At 55.0% G+C, this 18,565-nt stretch overlaps 1 protein-coding gene across 1 annotated transcript in view; it reads left to right on the top strand.

Annotated features, from left to right (window-relative positions):
• The window catches only part of COMT (catechol-O-methyltransferase), a 28,432-nt gene that overhangs the window by 7,600 nt on the left and 2,267 nt on the right, over positions 1 to 18,565 (top strand). Inside the window, exons 2-5 of the mRNA XM_021673943.2 lie at positions 11,668 to 11,761; positions 13,538 to 13,826; positions 14,547 to 14,740; positions 15,070 to 15,201. Coding sequence (XP_021529618.1) covers positions 13,538 to 13,826; positions 14,547 to 14,740; positions 15,070 to 15,201 — 615 coding nt within the window. The 5' untranslated portion in view covers positions 11,668 to 11,761. The remainder of the gene's footprint in view (positions 1 to 11,667; positions 11,762 to 13,537; positions 13,827 to 14,546; positions 14,741 to 15,069; positions 15,202 to 18,565) is intronic.

The raw sequence follows: 18,565 nt of genomic DNA, 5'->3' as shown, positions 1-18,565 counted from the left end.
GAGAGCTAGTTCTCACTTTTTTCTTTTTTTGCTCTATGTCATATATTTTTTCTTTTTCTTTTTTTCTTTTTAGAGACAGGGTCTTGCTATGTTGCCCAGGCTGGTCCTGAACTCCTATCCTTAAGTGATCCACCCGCCTTGGCCTCCCAAAATGCTGGGATTACAGGTGTGAGCCACCACCCCAGCCCTATTTTACATTTTTATCCAACCTGTGTTTCTGGCAAATTGGGCAAGTTAAGGGTCACTTGCTCAGTGTGAGGGGAAGGCTTTCTTTTTTTTTTTTTGAGACGGAGTATCGCTCTTGTTACCCAGGCTGGAGTGCAATGGCGCGATCTTGGCTCACCGCAACCTCCGCCTCCTGGGTTCAGGCAATTCTGCCTCAGCCTCCTGAGTAGCTGGGATTACAGGCGCGCACCACCATGCCCAGCTAATTTTTTGTATTTTTAGTAGAGACGGGGTTTCACCATGTTGACCAGGATGGTCTCGATCTCTTGACCTCGTGATCCACCCGCCTCGGCCTCCCAAAGTGCTGGGATTACAGGCGTGAGCCACTGCGCCTGACGAGGGGAAGGCTTTCTACCTGTATTCATGGATAAGACCTTTACGACTTTTTTTGCCCTGATGGATATGTGACTACATGTTTCCAGGGAGCTCAGCTGTTGCTTTTGGGGGTCCCTGAGGCACTGCGAGCCCCTGATGGAGCAGAAAGCCTAAAGTCCCGGGGACTGTGGGGAGTTGAGGGGCTGGAGGGGGAAGAGAGAGGCCTTCAGCAGGGACCGAAGGGTGGAGGAGGCCAGACTTGAAAGCGATATCTCCTTCAAGAGAAAGCAGGGGGTGTCAAGGTGATAGGAAGGGAAAGGCCTGAGAGGAGCTAGTCTGGGGAGCTCTCAGGTATCCCAAAGGAGCCACTGACGTTCCAAATTATCCTTGCTAAAGTCACACCAACAAGGAAGGAAGCAGACAGAGGCATGCTTGTTGTTCCTTGCAGTTTTGTTTCCACATGATGAGCAGGGCTCCGGGAAGAAGCTCCCACAGGAGGAGCAAGAACATAGGACAGAGGGGGCAAGATGGCTCTGCCAGGAGTCAAGGAGTGAATCCCCTCTGGTAATGAGGCACCAGGAAGAAGAACTTCCAGCCCAGGAGGTAGTTACCGTTCAGAAGAAGGCTGGGACTCTCAGCGCCTCAGAGCTTTACTCAGAATCATAAGAAGTAACGTCTGATCACCTGAGGTTGGGAGTTCAAGACCAGCCTGACCAACATGGTGAAACCCTGTCTCTACTAAAAATACAAAAAATTAGCCAGGCGTGGTGACGTGCACCTATAATCCCATTTACTCGGGAGGGTGAGGCAGAAGAATCACTTGAACCCAGGAGGTGGAGGTTGCAATGAGCCGAGATCACACCATTGCACTCCAGCCTGGGCAACAGGAGTGAAACTCCATCTCAAACAAAAAAGCAGCAGCAGCAGCAACGTTTGTCTTCACCGATGCTTTTCCGGAGCATTAGATTACAAATCAAGCCACATGACTCCCGCATAAGCAGGCAGAGCAGAGGTAACTCCGGTCTCTTGTGCACACTGCGGGCTCCGCTTCCGAGAGTCAGTCGTAGCCCCTGATCACAGAGAAACACAGCCGGACATTAAAGTGGTAAGGACAGGAATTATAATATTTGGTGACCAGTGACAGGAGGGGAAAGAGCGAGCTCTGCTCCAATTTGTGCAAAGCAGTCGGGGGTGGGGAGGGAGAACAGCGGTGACTCAGTGGAGTCAGGAAAGTGGAAAATTATCAAAAGCAGGAAGGGAGGGTTGGTCTTGGATTTGCCATTGGGACTTATTGAAGTCAGGTCCCCAACATCCCACAGAGACTGGGAGACAGGGGCCCCATCTTCAGGTGTTGGCCTGAACACACAGGAAATTCTCTTGGTAACCTTGAGTTTCTCAGGCAGGCACTTTGAAGGGGGCTGGGATCACGCTAGGAATGTGGCCTTGAGCTGCTAGAAGTCAGTGTGAGGCCAGGTGCAGTATGGCTCACGCCTGTAATCCCAGCACTTTGGAAGGCCAAGGCTGCAGAATCACTTGAGGCCAGAAGTTTAAGACCAGCCTGGGCAACGTAGCAAGATGCTATCTCTACTAAAATAATTTCTTAAAGTTAGCCAGGGCCGGGTGTGGTGGCTCACGCCTGTAAACCAAGCACTTTGGAGGCCAAGGCGGGTGGATCACCTGAGGTCGGGAGTTCAAGACCAGCCTGACCAACATGGTGAAACCCTGTCTTTAAAAATAAAATAAAATATGGGCCGGGTGCAGTGGCTCACGCCTATAATCCCAGCACTTTGAGAGGCCGAGGTGGGTGAATCACGAGGTCAAGAGATCAAGACCATCCTGGTCAACATGGTGAAACCCCGTCTCTACTAAAAATACAAAAATTAGCTGGGCAGGGTGGCGCACGCCTGTAGTCCCAGCTACTTAGGAGGCTAAGGCAGGAGAATTGCTTGAACCCAGGAGGCGGAGATTGCGGTGAGCCGAGATCGCGCCATTGCACTCCAGCCTGGGTAACAAGAGCGAAACTCCGTCTCAAAAAATAAAAAATAAAATAAAATAAAATAAAGTTAGCCAGGCACTGTGGCATGCCCTTGTATAGTCCCCGCTACTCAGGAGGCTGAGGCGGGAGTGCTAGAGCCCAGGAGTTCAAGGTTGCAGCGACGTGATCGTGGCAGAGGGGATCACACCGCTGCACTCCAGCCTGGGTGACGGAGCAAGAACCTGTCTCTTAAAAAAAAAAAATGAAGAAGGAACAACTATGTTAGTGTGTGTTTGTTCAAGGCTTGATAGGCCAACGTGAGGCTCAGCTGAGAAACGTGCTCAGAGGAGCCTGGCTGGAGTGTGATGGGGGAGTCTTTGTCCAGGCTGCTGCCAGGGTGGGCCTTAGGACCCATGGCCTGGGTGCTTGAGGGTGGAGCTGCCACCCAGCCTTGAGGAGAGCAATGATGTGGTCAGATTCCATTCACATCCAGTGTGGGCTGGACACAGGCCTGGCTTAGAGCCCGGTCTAGATGCCAAGGCTTTGTTCACAGTCCCCAGGAGCTGCCAGAATCATCCCTATTCCCAGGCAGGGCGGGCTCTCTACTCTAGGCTCTCGGGCTCAGTACAGTGGGGCAGATGGCCGGCCTGCACATCACCCTGCTAGGCATGTCCAGGCCCTTTCTGTCACTCCCTAAAGGCACCCCTGTCTTTTCTGTCCCCTCCATGCAGAGCCGAGCCAGCCTGCACTCTTGCCCCAGGCCTGCCGTCTGCTGGGAGCCGGGACGCCAAGCTCGTTCCGTTTGAGCAGGTTGACCTGAGGGGGGCCTCCAAGCAGGTGCCAAGGCAGAATCTGATGTGGCCAGGAAGGATAAAGGATATCCCTAGAAGGATAAACGGAACGTGCGACCACCATGCAGATCTGGGCCGTGGCAGGGAGGGGAGGGGCCGCCCCGCGGGGCCACAGTAAAGGAGTGGAGGGAACCCACGGCAGGGATGGCCCAGCTGCCCCCAGGGCCGTGGATCTGCAGGTGCAGTGCAGCCTCTTGCCTCTCGCATCCACCCCTTGGTGTGTCTGTGAAGACAAAGTCACCGTGGTCCCTGCAGCACCTGGCCCGCAGCAGGTGCGCAGCCCGTGTGAAAGCTTTCCCCTCAGCTCTTAAGTATTGAGTCAAAAAAAACAAACAAACGGCCGGGCGCGGTGGCTCACGCCTGTAATCCAAGCACTTTGGAGGCCAAGGCAGGCGGATCACCTGAGGTCGGGAGTTCAAGACCAGCCTGACCAACATGGTGAAACCTCGTCTTTAAATTTAATGGAATAATAAAAAAAAAAAGAAAAGAAAAGAAAAGAAAAACAAACACCGAAAAACAAAAAACAAAGCCTCCCCCTGAGCCTAGGGGCCTGGCCCAACTGAGGATACCAGGCAGGGGAAGCCACAGGAGGCTGCCCTCTGCCTGGCCCTCTACCTTCCATTCTGACCCCTTCCCTTCCACACCAGCCCCTTTCCCCATGTGGGGTGCAGTCTTTATTGCAACTGCTCACCTCTGCCACGGTCAGGTGAGAGCAGCCACAACCAGTGTGTGTGTAATTGTGGGTTCTTTATTCTTTTTTTCTTTGGAGACGGAGTTTTGCTCTTATTACCCAAGCTGGAGTGCAATGGGTGCGATCTTGGCTCGCTGCAACCTCCACCTCCTGGGTTCAGGCAATTCTCCTGCCTCAGCCTCCTGAGTAGCTGGGATTACAGGCACGCGCCACCATGCCCAGCCAATTTTTTGTATTTTTAGTAGAGATGGGGGTTTCACCATGTTGACCAGGATGGTCTCGATCTCTTGACCTCGTGATCCACCCGCCTCGGCCTCCCAAAGTGCTGGAATTACAGGCGTGAGCCACCGCGCCCGGCTCTTTATTCTTTTTCTTTTCCTTTATTTTTGAGATGGAGGTTCCACTCTTATTGCCCACGCTGGAGTGCAAGGGCACAATCTCAGCTCACTGCAACCTCCCACTCTGGGGTTCAAGCAATTCTCCTCCTGCTTCAGCCTCCCAAGTAGCTGGGATTACAGGCATACACCACCATGGCCGGCTAATTTTGTTTGTATTTTTAGTAGAGACGGGGGTTTCACCATGTTGATCAGGCTGGTTTTGAACTTCTGACCTCAAGTGATCCACCCACCTCAGCCTCCCAGAGTGCTGGGATTATAGGTATGAGCCTCCGTGCCCCGCCGACTGTGTGTTCTGATAAAGCTTCATCTACAGAAATAGCAGGCAGGCCCCTCACAGGGTACCCAGGGCAGGTTCACTGTCTCACCTCTTCTCAGGTGTCAGGGGGTGAGAGGCTGGTCCTCTGCCTCCTCCTTCCTCTCAGGAGAGTGCTGCCAGAGAGATGAGGCCCCACCTGGATCTGATGGAGTTTACTGTGGTGTTGGTGGATGGTGGTGGTGGTGTGTTAGAGACAGGGTCTCTGTTGCCCAGGCTGGAGTGCAGTGGTGAAATCCCAGCTCACTGCAGCCTCCAGCTTCTGGGCTTAAACAATCCTCCCACCTCAGCTCCCCAAGTAGCTGCAGCTAAAGACACACCACCATGCCCAGCTTGATAGGTATTTTGTGATCATTAAATTTCTGGTCATTTCTTTAGATTCCCAGAGGCTGGATGGAGGTGAGTGGCCAGCCCCTGGGTCCACAGATGAGCACGGGGCTAGGTTGAGGCGGTGGGGTCTCCCAGGCTGGCCTCTGAGTTGTCCTTTCAGTCTGTCCACAGGCCCTGCCCAAGTGTGTGGCCTGCCTGGTGCTGCCCGGTCTGTCTCTAAGCACCTGTGCTGGCTCTCCCTGGATGACTGGATCGCAGTCAAATCTCCTGCTGGAGTCCTGGTCCCCCTTTATCCCCCGGGATCAGCCCAGAGGAGCAGGTCTGCTTGCACCAGTTCCAGCCTTTGCTGGGGGTTTCCAGCCCTGTTGAGCAAGCCCCAGGCAGGGCCCTCTGCAGCCTCCGTGGGGGAGCTGTGTGCAGAGCCGAGCGGCCCCAGTGTGTAAACGCTTACACCTGGCCTCCTTCCTGCCACCTGTGTCCTGTTTGTCCTCAGGCCTGTGGCTCTGTGCTTGTCTCCCCCACTGGGCCGCCAGCCCCGTGAGAGCAGGATGAGGCATGTTCAAGCCACAGTGGCTCTCAGTGTGCCAGGAGCTGTTAGCATTGGTTCTGTGTTCTGGAATAGCGAGGACAGTGTGCCCCAAATGCCAGGGGCCTTTCCAAGGGGCACCACAGCCGTGTGTTAGCCCTCTGTGGAGAGTGGGGAATGCACACCTGTTTCAGGGCACAACCCGAGGTCTCCTGAGCTTGCTGTGCAGCCCGGTCCTTCTCTTCGTGACCCCTGGTGGCTGTCTTCCTCCTCCCAGGAATCTGAGCAGGAAGATGTGGGTGGACAGAGACCTAAGTGTCAGTCACTCTTCAGACAGAGGCGATGGCAGAATGAGCAAAACGGATGGACCCCAGATCTTTGCAAAGGGGCCAAAGTCGTTTTCCAGTTATCTTTTATGGATTTTAAAAATGAGCCTAGACACCAGGTCATAAAATTAGTTTGTTTTTGGCTGGGTGTGGTGGCTCACGCCTGTAATCCAAGCACTTTGGAGGCCAAGGCGGGTGGATCACCTGAGGTCAGGAGTTCAATACCAGCCTGACCAACATGGTGAAACCCCGTCTTTATAAAAATAAATAAATAAATAAATAAAATAAAATAAAATTAGTTTGTTTTTAAATTTCTTATAGAGACAGAGTCTTACTATGTTGCCCAGGGTGGTCTTGAACCCCTGGGCTCAAAGGATCCTCCCACCTCAGCCTCCCAAAGTGTTGGGATTATGGGTGTGGCCAGTCCTCCAGCCACAGTTCATATTTTTAAAGGATTTTTGAGAGTCTCATCCGACTGATGTTACTTACAGTATATTTATGGGAAACATTCCTGCCTTTTCAAGAAAGATGAGACCAGATGCAGTGGCGTGTCCCAGCTACTCAGGAGGACAGCTTGAGCCTGGGAGTTCAAGGCTGCAGCTGCAATGAGCCATGTCACGCCACTGCACGGAGCAACTGGGCAGGACCCTGTCTCTAAATGAATAAAATAAAATAAAGGAAGATGTTATCTAGGGTGTGTTCAGTGTGAGAAAGGGTACTGACCAGGTGACAGAGGTGATAGACTCTCTGGCTATGCAGCAGTGCGCTGGGCAGAGAAGCTTGGGCAGGCCTGGCACTGAGCCCCAGACACTTCATGCTCTTCAGACCCAGAGATGCCAAGTGCAGCGACCTGTGTCCCAGCCGCGTTGTTGAGGCAGTGAGGATGCCCTCACACGTGCATGCACATGTGGCTTGGAAGGAGAAGGAGCAGCCTGGCTGGAAATGGCCTATGGGGAAAACTGCCAGCTGCGTTTGTGGGTGCAGCCTCTCTACTCCATTTCTGCAGCTCCTCCCCCTTTAGGATGGCAGCTGGAGGCGCCCAGAGAGTGAGATGGAGAAGATGGGGGGCAGTGGCTGCCACATGGAGTGGGGGTGCAGAGGCTGCAGGCCTGGAGGGGCATGGGACCCTGGAGGACTCTCCCCTGGGCAGCCTCAGGCTGTGAGGACACAGATACGAAGGCAGCACTGCCCCTGATGGGTGTAGTGGGGCCGGCTGGGAGCCAATTCAGGCCTGCTCCAGCCCACTGCCCAGGCAGCTGTGCACACTTGCTGGCCCCACCCCCATCATGGCTGCATGGTGAGAGTCATCTGCCAGCTCCCACATCAGCTGCAGGATTGTCCTCCTGGGCCTCCGTTGGGGACAACTGTAAAATCCTCTGGGATGTCCTTACTTCTTTTCCTAACTTTCGGGAGCTACTCAGGCTCCCAGGCACCCTGGAAGGCTAGGCAGGAGCAGGCAACCCACAGAGTGGGTGGATGCCCCCATGTGCAGGCCTTGATGAGGACTGAGCATCAGGCTGGATGTGGCAAAGCCCTTTTATTACAAAGGATCACAGAATGGTTGGCCCTGGGGTCGATGGGAGACCTGCCCATCTCCCACCTTGGCCTAAGGGTGGCTGGGGTCTCCTGCCAGATGCCAAGCGTTGATTGCCCTCTTCACGTCTCCAGAAAGATACACAGTGATGGAAGTTGGAGGTCAAAGGTTTTGGGGTTGGTCTTGCAGGGAGAATTCTCCAGCACAGGCTTATAATGAAGGTTTGGGGGAGGCTGGGTGTGGTTACTGGGGAGAAAGGGCCTGCCTTTGCCCTTCTGTGTGCCATCTGTGAGCGAAGGATGTGGTCCATCCTGGCTGGCTGCTGGCCACACAGACTGCATGCATATTGCAAGGAAGAGCATGGGGCGTGCATTTTCTCCTATGATCAAGAGAGCCCCTTCTCCTGCCTTGCAGAAGGAAGATGGGTGTCCCTCCAAGGGGCAGCATGCAGACCCTGCCACTGGGCTGAGTTGCAGTGGGCAGTGGCCAGATGGGCAGCAGCAGCAGCTGTGGTTGGCAGAGAGGCTCTCCTGAGTGCCTGTGTCCCCCAGGGAGCAGGAGCTGCGCTTGTTTTTTTGCATCCTGCTTCCTTATGGAGAATGGCATGGCCCTTTTCTTTTACTTATTTATTTTTTTATTATTTTGAGATGGAGTTTCGCTCTTGTTACCCAAGCTGGAGTGCAATGGCACGATCTCGGCTCACCGCAACCTCTGCCTCCTGGGTTCAGGCAATTCTCCTGCCTCAGCCTCCTGAGTAGCTGGGATTACAGGCACGCACCACCATGCCCAGCTAATTTTTTGTATTTTTAGTAGAGACGGGGTTTCACCATGTTGACCGGGATGGTCTCGATCTCTTGACCTCGTGATCCACCCGCCTCGGCCTCCCAAAGTGCTGGGATTACAGGCGAGAGGCACCGCGCCCAGCTGGGTAATTTTTATATTTTTAGTAGAGACAGTTTCACGATGTTGGCCAGGCTGGTCTTGAACTCCTGACCTCAGGTGATCCGCCAGCCTCAGCCTCCCAAAGTGTTGGGATTACAGGTGTGCACCCAGCCATGTTTTCCTAATCATGGCAAAATAGATGGAATTTATAATTTACCATTTTAACAATTTCTTTTTCTTTTTTTTTTTTTGAGATAGAGTCTCTCTGTCACCCAGGCTGGAGTACAGTGGCACAACCTTGGCTCACTGCAAGCTCTGCCCCTTCCTGCAGGGTTCAAGTGATTGTCCTGCCTCAGCCTCCCTAGTAGCTGGGACTACAGGCATGTGCCACGACATCTGGCTAATTTTGTATTTTTAGTAGAGACGGGGTTTCTCCATGTTGGTCAGGCTGGTCTCGAACTTCCAACCTCAGGTGATATGCCTGCCTCAGCCTCCCAAAGTGCTGGAATTATAAGCATGAGCCACCACAACACCCGGCCTAATTTTTAAATTTTTTGTAGAGATGCTGTCTTGCCATGTTGCCCAGACTGGTATGGAACTCCTGGGCTCAAGCAATCCTCCCATCCCAACCTCCCAAAGTGCTGGAATTACAGTTGTGAGCCACCGGGCCTGACCACATTCTTCTCTTTTTATTTTTTTTAATAGAGATGGGGTTTCATCATGTTGGTCAGGCTGGTCTCGAACTCCTGACCTCGTGATCCGCCTGCCTCGGTCTCCCAAAGTGCTGAGATTACAGGCGTGAGCCACCACGACTGGCCCATATTCTTATTAAAGAACTACCAAACTGTTTTCTGCAGCATTCACACCAGCAATGCAGGAGGGTTCCAATTTCATCACATGCTTGCTAACACCTATTTTCCTTAAAAAAAAAAAAAAGCCGGCCAGTCACAGTGGCTCACGCCTGTAATCCCAGCACTTTGGGAGGCCAAGGGGGTGGATTGCTTGAGCTCAGGAGACCAGGCTGGGCAAAATATTGAGAACCCCTTCTTCACCCCATCTGTACAAAACAAAAACAAAAGCCAGGTGTGGGGTGGTGCACATCTCATCCCAGCTACTTGGGGTGCTGAGGCAGGAGGATCGCTTGAGCGCAGGAGGTCGAGGCTGCAGTGAGCTGTGATTGTGCCGCTGCACTCCAGGCTGGTAGACAGTGAGACTCTGTCTCAAAACAAAAAACAAAACAGCACATTTCAAACATACACAAAAGCAGAAAGGACTCCCCTCAATCCTCCCGCCTGCACCCGCCCCACCCGCCATCCCCGGGGCATTCAAAACTGTTTCTTTTTACATCTCTACAAGGTAAGGGAGACGCTTAAGGCTCCCCGGGCCACGTAGCCAAAGTAAGGCGATCGGATCATAGGGGTCCAGAGTCGGACACTGAACTGGCGTGCCCACTCTGGGGTCCTGGGACCCCAAACTAAAGGAGCTGTTCCTTTTCCCCATGAAGGGCTGACGGGGCAAAATCCCAGCGCTGGGAACATCCGAGCAGCTCTGAGTGGTGTGGGCGGGTTTCTATGTGGCTTTCTTTAAAAGGAGGCCTGATTCTCGGCTTTTCGGGACCCGCCCTCCATTTGCTCAGTAGCCTGCTCTTTCGTCCAGCGAAACTGGGCAGTGGCCGGTGACAGCCCAGGATCGGCCCTCGATTGGCCAGGTGGGCGTGGTCCCGCCCTCCTCCGTGGCTGCGTGGGCGTGGTCCCAAAGCCACTTGGATGAGGTCCCGTCTTCCTCTCGGCCTGGTGGGCGGGGCTTCCCCTCCCACACTAGCTGGGAGATCCCACGGGGCTGGGGCGGAGCGTAGGTGGTTAGCCTAAGAGAGGCTGTCGGGAGATGGGGTAGGCAGAGGGGCCAGCGTTCCGCTGGTGGCCTGGGGCAGCCAGTCCCCCTGCTCTGGCTTCAGTTCCTCACACTCACAAGGGAATCCAAGCTCTCTCCTCTGGGGGTCGCTGGAGGGCCTCGTGAGGTGGGCACTGAAGCCCCTTTCCCCAGGCACTGCCTGGGGAAAGGGGCGTGTTGGCCTTTGAGTCTTTGACCTCCAGTGCCTCCCCAGACCCCATGGCTCTTGACCACTGGGGCCCGGTTGGCCGCAGAGCCGTGGGCAGGTGGGACAGGAGGGCACTGGGTGCCTCCCAGCTGGGCCCAGCCTGCAGAGTGGAGTGGGCCAGCCCCTCCTGCCTGGCAAAGGAAGGGGGCTTCGGGGCCCCTGCCTGCTGTGGCCTCCTCCCCTCTGCTGCCTCCCCACTAGGCCCTGGGGGACACTGTGTACAAACTTATGAACAGATGGACCTAGAGATTAGAGATTCCAAAGCCAAATTCTTACACAATTCAAGTATTACGCAAGGATTTATACTTCGGGACTCCAAGGTCTACCAAGTCATTTGCTGTTTCAGCAGAATAGCCTTTTCAATTTGGGATATTTATTTCTAACACTTACTAGTGTTTTTAAAATACAGAGAGTAAACAAAATGGCCCATTATCTGACCACGCAAATACTACTAGTAGTCATAATAGATAAATAAACCGTAACAGATAAATAAGAGTAAACAGAGCAACAAGGAGTGTCGTAGGAAATTCCACCCATGAAGAAAGAAGCAAGGTGGAAAGTTCTGGCCACTTCAGGTCTGCATGGTCCTTCTCCACTACGGTTCCCTGTCATCCTCCTGCCAGAATAAGAACACTGTCCTTAGGGAAGCCATGGGTTGCCCTGCAGGCCTTGGACCCTTCCCCAGGGTGGCAGCAGCAGGTGGCACGAGTCACTCCTGCAGCTGTGTACAGGGGCACCTCCATTGCTCTGAGCCCCACAGCAGGTTCTGTTTGCCTGCTTGGGGCTCTGGCCTGTGGCCTTTTCCTGTGAGCTGCACATTGGCCACTGTGACCCATCTGTCATCTTTCTCTTACTGGTTTGTGTGTGTTCTTGGTAAACTAGCCCTTGATCTCATATATTTCCAAGGTACTAATGACTCTTCAGGGGAAATACAACTGGAGCAAAGTGGTTCCCTCCTCCTGTGTTTCACTCCCACATCTGGGGTCCCTGACTGGGGGACACTAGTAGGGTTGTCCCTTGGCCTCTCTGAGGCCTTCTGCTGTCTCTTCTGAGGCCAGAAAGCTGAAGCATTGCCCACGCCCTGCTAGGGAAGGCTCAAGCCAGGCTGGCCTCTGGGGAAGGGGCTCAGATATCTGGACCTTGGTCACTGCCAGGTTAGGGTTTCTGTTGATGATTATCCAAAGGTAAAACTGATCTCCACAGAAATTACATCTGCTTTGCTGCTGAGCTCAGAGAAGGAGAGCCCAGACCCTTCCCGCAGCCAGAGGGCTGGAGCCTGCTCAGAGGTGCTCTGAAGGTGAGTTGGCCAATGAAAGCCGGGGACAGTTTGGGGCAGGTACAGATTCCAGCCTGGTGCACGTGCACAGGCCTGCTGACCACACGTCCACTCTGCCTGTGTAAATAGGCCACGTGGCCTGAAACCCCCTAGAAACCTGGTGTCCACATGGCCTCTCCCTAGGGCGGAGCCTCTGCATCCCTGTTCTCTGGTGCCCTGAGGCTGGCCTCCAGGGGTGTCCCCTCTGTTGCCCTGGGGCTGCCTCCTCGACTGGGTGTGCCTTCCTAACGCAGAGCATCCAGTGGAGAGTGGGATCTCCTGTGCTACTGGGAGTCCAGGGCCCATCCCAGAAAGACCTCTGAGTGATCACAGGGACCCTAGAGTTTCCTTGTATCCCGTCCCATTTCACAGTCTGTGATCTGAACCCCTGGGCTTCTGCCTCAGGCCTCCTCTGCTCTGCTCTCTGCCTGCTGGGTCCCCTCACCACGCTTCTGTCTGACTGGTTTCCAGGCTGCCTGTCCAGAGGGTCACTGACCAGAGGATTTGAAATGGGTTTCAAGTGGGGTCATTTGCCATAATTTCACTGTGCCCCACGAGGTACACTGTGGTGGGCAGCAGGGCTGGCCTTTCTCACCTAGGACAGATGCCACATGTCACCATCCCCAAGTAAGTGGGTCTGTCCTGGTGTGCCTGGCCTGGGGACTGCCAGCGTCCTTACTTGGAAACTCAATGAAAAGGCCACATGAATCTGGGGCATCCAGAGCATGGGTGACCAGTGTAAGGTTGTTCTTGCCAAGTTTAAAAGGGAAGAAACTGAGGCCAACACAAAAAGATCCAATATGAAGGAATTTATTCAGGCTCCCGGGCGAAGTTCTGCGGTCCGACAGGAGTAGGCCAGAGAAGTCGCACAGACTCCTCTCAGACATGGGTTTTTATAGGGAGTGGGAGAGCTCGATTGGTTGTGGGAGAGCAGGACTACTATTGGGTAAGGTTACAAGCCTTTGTTTGCATACAGGACTTGGCTGCTTTTGGTTAGAATTACTTGGCTGCTATTGGCTAGAAAGACTCGGCTGCTTATTGGCTAGAATCACAAGACCCTGCTTGCATACTGGGTTCTTTAAGGGAAAGCCAGGCTGTGCGAGTAAGGAAAAGGGAACAACCCCAGCATGTCTGAGCTTTTGGAAAAAAGGCAGGGGGGTGTGCGTCCAAGCTCCCTGCGAGGCAATCAGCCTTACAACCAGCTTACACATGGGGCTGAGGGGCTGCACCATAAAGCCTTTCCTAGGGCCAGCCCTCACTACCCCCAACTCCGGGCCATGGGGCCTCCCTGCACCTGGGTTTCCTCTAAGCCGGCTGGGAGACAACAGCCTGGGTCCATGTTGCTTCTGTATTCTGCATGATTTTAGAGAATCCCTGGGCTGCTTGGTGGCCGGCAGCTCTGTAGTCCCAGCTACTCGAGAGGCTGAGGCAGAAGAATCGCTTGAATCCAGGAGGCGTAAGTTGCATTCCAGCCTGGTGACAGAGCAAGACTCCTTCTCAAAAAAAAAAAAAAAAAAAAAAAAAAGAGAGAGAGAGAGAGAGAATCCCTGGGCTGCTTGGGGAAGCACCCAGGGCTAGGGAGTGCGACCCGGCAGCTCCACGCAGGACTGCCAGAGGCACACACCTGCTCTGTCCACGTGAGGGCGCTAGAGGGGGGCGGGAAGGCGAGCTCCCTGGCACTGACACGTTAGGCAACTGAAGCGTGGCCGGCTCAGGAAAGGCACAGAGCACTGGCGCCCGGCCCCTTCCGCTCTGCAGATGCTGGAGGCCCCGCCTCTGCTGCTGGCAGCTGCGTTGCTGGGCCTGGTGCTGCTGGCCGTGCAGCTGCTGCTCCTGAGGCACTGGGACTGGGGCCTGTGCGTTATCGGCTGGAACGAATACGTCCTGCAGCCTATCCGCAACCTGCTCATGGGTGACACCAAGGAACAGCGCATCCTGCACCACGTGCTGCAGCATGCGGAGCGCGGGAACGCACAGAGCGTGCTGGAGGCCATTGACACCTACTGCGAGCAGAAGGAGTGGGCCATGAACGTGGGCGACAAGAAAGGTGGGGTTCTGGCCGGCAGATGCTGAGCCCTGGGACAGGGACTCGGGGCCAGGCACTGAAGCTGTTATGGGAGAGGGTTGTTATCACCCCATTTCTCGGTGGCTGGGAACCCTGGGATATGCCCAGACAGGGCTGGGGGTGGGGGGCTCCTCTGATGTCCCAGGGCACCATGATCCCTGATGACTCCTCTAGAGCCTGCTGCCTGCTACCCTAGGACATCAGGCCCCTACACTCACAGCGTCTGACAGTTTGGTTCCCCTAGAACTCTGCTGTGGCTACCATGGGACCTGCCTGGGAACCAGTCAGACAAGTTCTCCTGGGCCGCCCCTGCTTGTACCCCAGGCTGTGCTGCCTGACTCAGGGAGCCAGCACCACCTCAGGGCCCCCTGGGGGTTGGGGCTCCAGAGAAGGCAGCTCTGGGTTAGGACACCCTAGGGCTAGCCAGGAAGGGTGGAAAAGACAGGGACCAGTGTGGGCATAGAGGCTAAGGGAACATGTAAGGTCAAAGGGTACTCATAGTAGGGGCCAGGTCCTTGGGGCTGGGACCCCAGGGAGGTAAAAGACCCCTCCAGCAGGTAGGGAGGGTGGGCAGGGGAGGGCCAGAGGCCAGGCATTTGGGAGAGGCTGTTGCTCTTTGGGAGAGGTTGGGGGGCCGTGACGGGATCCAAGTTCCCCTCCCTCCGCCTGTGCTCACCTCCCCCTGTCCCCCACCCTGCACAGGCAAGATCATGGACGTGGTGATTCAGGAGTACCAGCCCTCCGTGCTGTTGGAGCTGGGGGCCTACTGCGGCTACTCGGCCGTGCGTATGGCCCGCTTGCTGTCACCAAGCGCAAGGCTGCTCACCATCGAGCTCAACCCCGACTACGCTGCCATCACCCAGCGGATGGTGGATTTCGCAGGCGTGCAGGATAAGGTGCGCATGCCTGGCTCGTTGTCAGACCTGGAAGAAGGGCCCGGGCTGTGGGCAGGGAGGGCCTGGTTCATACCATGTTCACTGAAAACCCACTGTCACCAGGCTCCTCAGTGCTTTCTGGCCTGGGGCTGAGGAAGGACCCCCTCAGGCAGTTTGGTGAGGGTGGTCTCACACTCTGGGGAAATTGCCAAGGTGGCACCAGGAGGGGCAGGGACAGAGAGGGGCCTTGTCTCCCCAGAACCCTAAGGAAAACTGATGAACGCCTATATGGGTGTGCAGGGATGCGCTCTTGTCTGTGTGGGCATGGGCACTGACAGGCACTGTTCCAGGTCACTGTCGTGGTTGGGGCATCCCAGGACATTATCCCCCAGCTGAAGAAGAAGTATGATGTGGACACGCTGGACATGGTCTTCCTCGACCACTGGAAGGACCGGTACCTGCCGGACACGCTCCTCCTGGAGGTGAGCCCCAACCAGGATGACCTCTGTGCCAGCTGCTGCCCAGGGCCCATTCGGTCAGTCTCAGCCTCTCCAAAGAGTCAGGCACCCCAGCCGAGGCCTGTGCGGACACAGCTCGCTCTGGAGGCGCTACCTGAGGTCCAGGAGTGTGGGGGGCTGAGGAGGCCCTGTGGTGGGTGGAGCTAGGTGGAGAGCCGGGCCAGGGGCCTAGCTGCGTGGCCTGTTGAGAACTGGGGAGCCAGCTTGCCGGTGCAGGGACAAACTGGGTGGCAGAAGTGGGGTGCATACCCCAGACCAGACACCAGGGCAGAAAGGGCACAGGACCGAGAAGACAGGGTGGGGAGGGGCCGCTCGGGGCTCGGCCTGCTCTCCCCCAGGTGGGCTGGTGCTGGTGCAAAGCAAGCACATCTCCTGCAGATCTTCTTCCTGAGGCCCCATCTTGTGCACTCTCCCAACCCAGCCCCACGGGCGAGGACCCTGAGTACCCCCGAGTGAGGCTAGGCAGTGGGTGGGGCTGTCCATCCTCCCTAGGGGGCGTGGGCACTGGTGGCTCTTCACAAACTGATGCTTAAGGAGCCTCACATCAAAGACACACTGCCCATGCCTCTCTGATGGTCAGCAACACTGCGTGGTTCTGTGATCCTCCAGTGGGCTTGGGACACCCACCCCCACGGCCTGCCCATCTGGTGCTCGCTCACCTGCAGCTCTCCCAGAAACGACACTGCTGTTGGCAGCAGGACCAGGAGCACGAGGGGCACAGCCCCCATGCCTGGCTGGGTAGAGCTGCTGGGCCCTGGACACAGATTGGAAGGAACCAGCACTAGCGGAAGCCTGAGTGTGAAAGGGCGCAGAATGTTCCAGGAATAAGGGGAGTCAGGGCACACAGGACTTTCAGCAGGTGAGAGTGAGGTTAGACCCATCTTCTGGAGCCGGGCTTGGGGGCTCATGCCTGTAATCCCTGCACTTTGGGAGGCTTCGGCAGGAAGATCGTTTGAGGCCAAGAGTTTGAGACCAGCCTGGGCAACATGGCAACAAAAATATTTGACCAAAAATATTTTTTAAAACTAGCTGGGTGTGGTGGTGTGCACCCATAGTTTGAGCTACTCAGGAGGCTGAGGATGAAAGATTGCTCAAGTCCAGGAGTTGGAAGTTACAGTGACTGCCACAGGTTATGGTGACCATCATTGGGTGACAGCGAGATTCCAGCTCTTAAAACAACAGGCCAGGTGCAGTGGCTCATGCCTATAATCCCAGCACTTTGGGAGGCTGAGGTGGGCGGATCATGAGGTCAGGAGTTCGAGACCAGCCTGGCCAACATAGTGAAACCCTGTCTCTACTAAAGATACAATAAATTAGCCAGGCATAGTGGTACATACCTATAATCCCAGCTACTCAGGAGGCTGAGGCAGGAGAATAGCTTGAACCCAGGAGGTAGGGGTTGCAGTAAGCTGAGATTGCATCATTGCATTCCAGCCTGGCCAACAGGGCGAGACCCCGTCTCAAAAACAAAACAACCCAAAAACCTTGTTTTCTGGAAAGATCCGTCAGCCTTGTGGAGTGTGGAAAGAGGGCTGTGGGGAGGGCATTTCAGATGTTCTGGAACTCACGAGGAGGCACTGGGCCCTGGCCATGGAGGGAGGACCTGTACTGGCCAAGGGGGCGGGCAGTGGGAGGGTGGGAGGGAGACCTGCAGGCCAGGACACGGCAGCTATGGCAATTGGGTATTGACGGGAGAGAGCCGGCACTCAGCCAGATGGGCTTCACTTCGGCAGGAATGACCCGCAGCTGGGCCTGAGTCACTGGGGCTGGATTTCAGCAGCTGTGGTATGTGTGATAATCACACGAACCTGCCTTTATAGAAAAGTAGCAAATACTGCAGTTTAATAACTAGGAACCTAATAGTTTTCTCAGTGCTGCTTGTGCAGAGCTGGTAATTATCTCAAAGGAAGCAAAGTCATGCATTGGGAATGGCTGTCCTTGTTAAACACACATCTGCACACTCACAGCCGGGGCCCTGTGCCCCCTTGCAGAGGGTTGGGTGACAGGCTGGCTCTGTGTGGGCCCAGCCACCCCTTCCTCAGTGGGCTCTGTGAGCATCGGAGGCATGGGGAGTGAGGGGCTCAGGAGCAGGTGGCAATTCAAAATCGATGGCTGCTTTGAGGTAGCCTCTCCACAAGGCTGCCATAGTCACCAAGTCCAGCCCACACCCACAGGAACAGGAATGAGCTCCCCCTTTACAAAAAAAAAAAAAAAGACAGGGTCTTGCTCTATGCCCAGGCTGGAGCGCAATGATGCCATCATAGCTCACTGCAGCCTCAAACTCCTGAGCTCAAACCTCCTAAGTAGCTGGGACTAGAGGCACACACCACTACGCAAGGCTAATTTAAACATTTTTTGTAGAAATGGGGTCTCCCTATGTTGCCCAGACTGGTCTCAAAGTCCTGGCCTCAAGCGATCCTCTTACCTCAGCCTCCCAAAGTGCTGGGAATACAAGTGTGCCCAGGTTGAAGCTCTAACTTTTTTTTTTTTTTTTTTCAAGACAAAGAGTCTCGCTCTGTCACCCAAACTGGAGTGCTGTGGCATGATCTTGGCTCATAGCAACCTCTGTGATGCTCCACCTCTTTTTTTGAGACAGAGTTTTGCTCTTGTTGCCCAGGCTGGAGTGTAATGGCATGATCTCGGCTTACTGCAACCTCCGCGTCTCTGGTTCAAGTGGATTCTCCTGCCTCAGCCTTCCATGTAGCTGGGATCACAAGTGTGCGCCACCATGCCCAGCTAATTTTGTATTTTTAGTAGAGACGGGGTTTCAACATGTTGCCCAGACTGGTCTTGAACTCCTGACCTCAGGTGATCCACCTGCCTCGGCCTCCCAAAAGTGCTGGGATTATGGGCATATGCCCAGCTGAGGCTGCAACTCTTGAAAGGAGGAGTCTCAGGAGGGTGGGCACAGTTGAAAACCACCTCAGCATAGTGTCACCTGCTCCTCTGATACTGTCACTTCTCCATGGCATTAGAGTCTCAGTCTTGCTCCGACACGGATGTGCGTTTAGCCAGTTCTCCAGGTAGTCTGAGTAGCCAGCTGATAATGAGGTTTGCAGTATCTGGGGACAGGCAGGATGGGTGCTGCCTTTTCCCCTCTTGACCAGTTTCCTAAAGGATTGGGCCCCTGGCAGCCTCCAAAGGTGACCTATGCTCCATGCTGCCTTCCCCTCCTTTTCTGTTTAACCCGTGCAGCTGCAGTGTCTGGTGTCTTTCAGCCCACTGCCATCATCTGTCTCCCTGATGACGAGATTGGGCTCCTGAGTCCCCCGGCACGACCTTAAGAGTCTGGGAGCCCAGGACCCTCTCATCTTGTGCATTCCCTGGC

Source organism: Aotus nancymaae, unplaced genomic scaffold (genome assembly GCF_030222135.1).
Source record: "Aotus nancymaae isolate 86718 unplaced genomic scaffold, 86718_ANA_hifiasm-v0.15.2.pri h1tg000049l, whole genome shotgun sequence".
In the NCBI taxonomy this organism is placed as follows: domain Eukaryota; kingdom Metazoa; phylum Chordata; class Mammalia; order Primates; family Aotidae; genus Aotus; species Aotus nancymaae.
The sequence above is the reverse complement of the archived record's forward strand: the minus strand, read 5'-3'. Positions and strand labels throughout refer to the sequence as shown.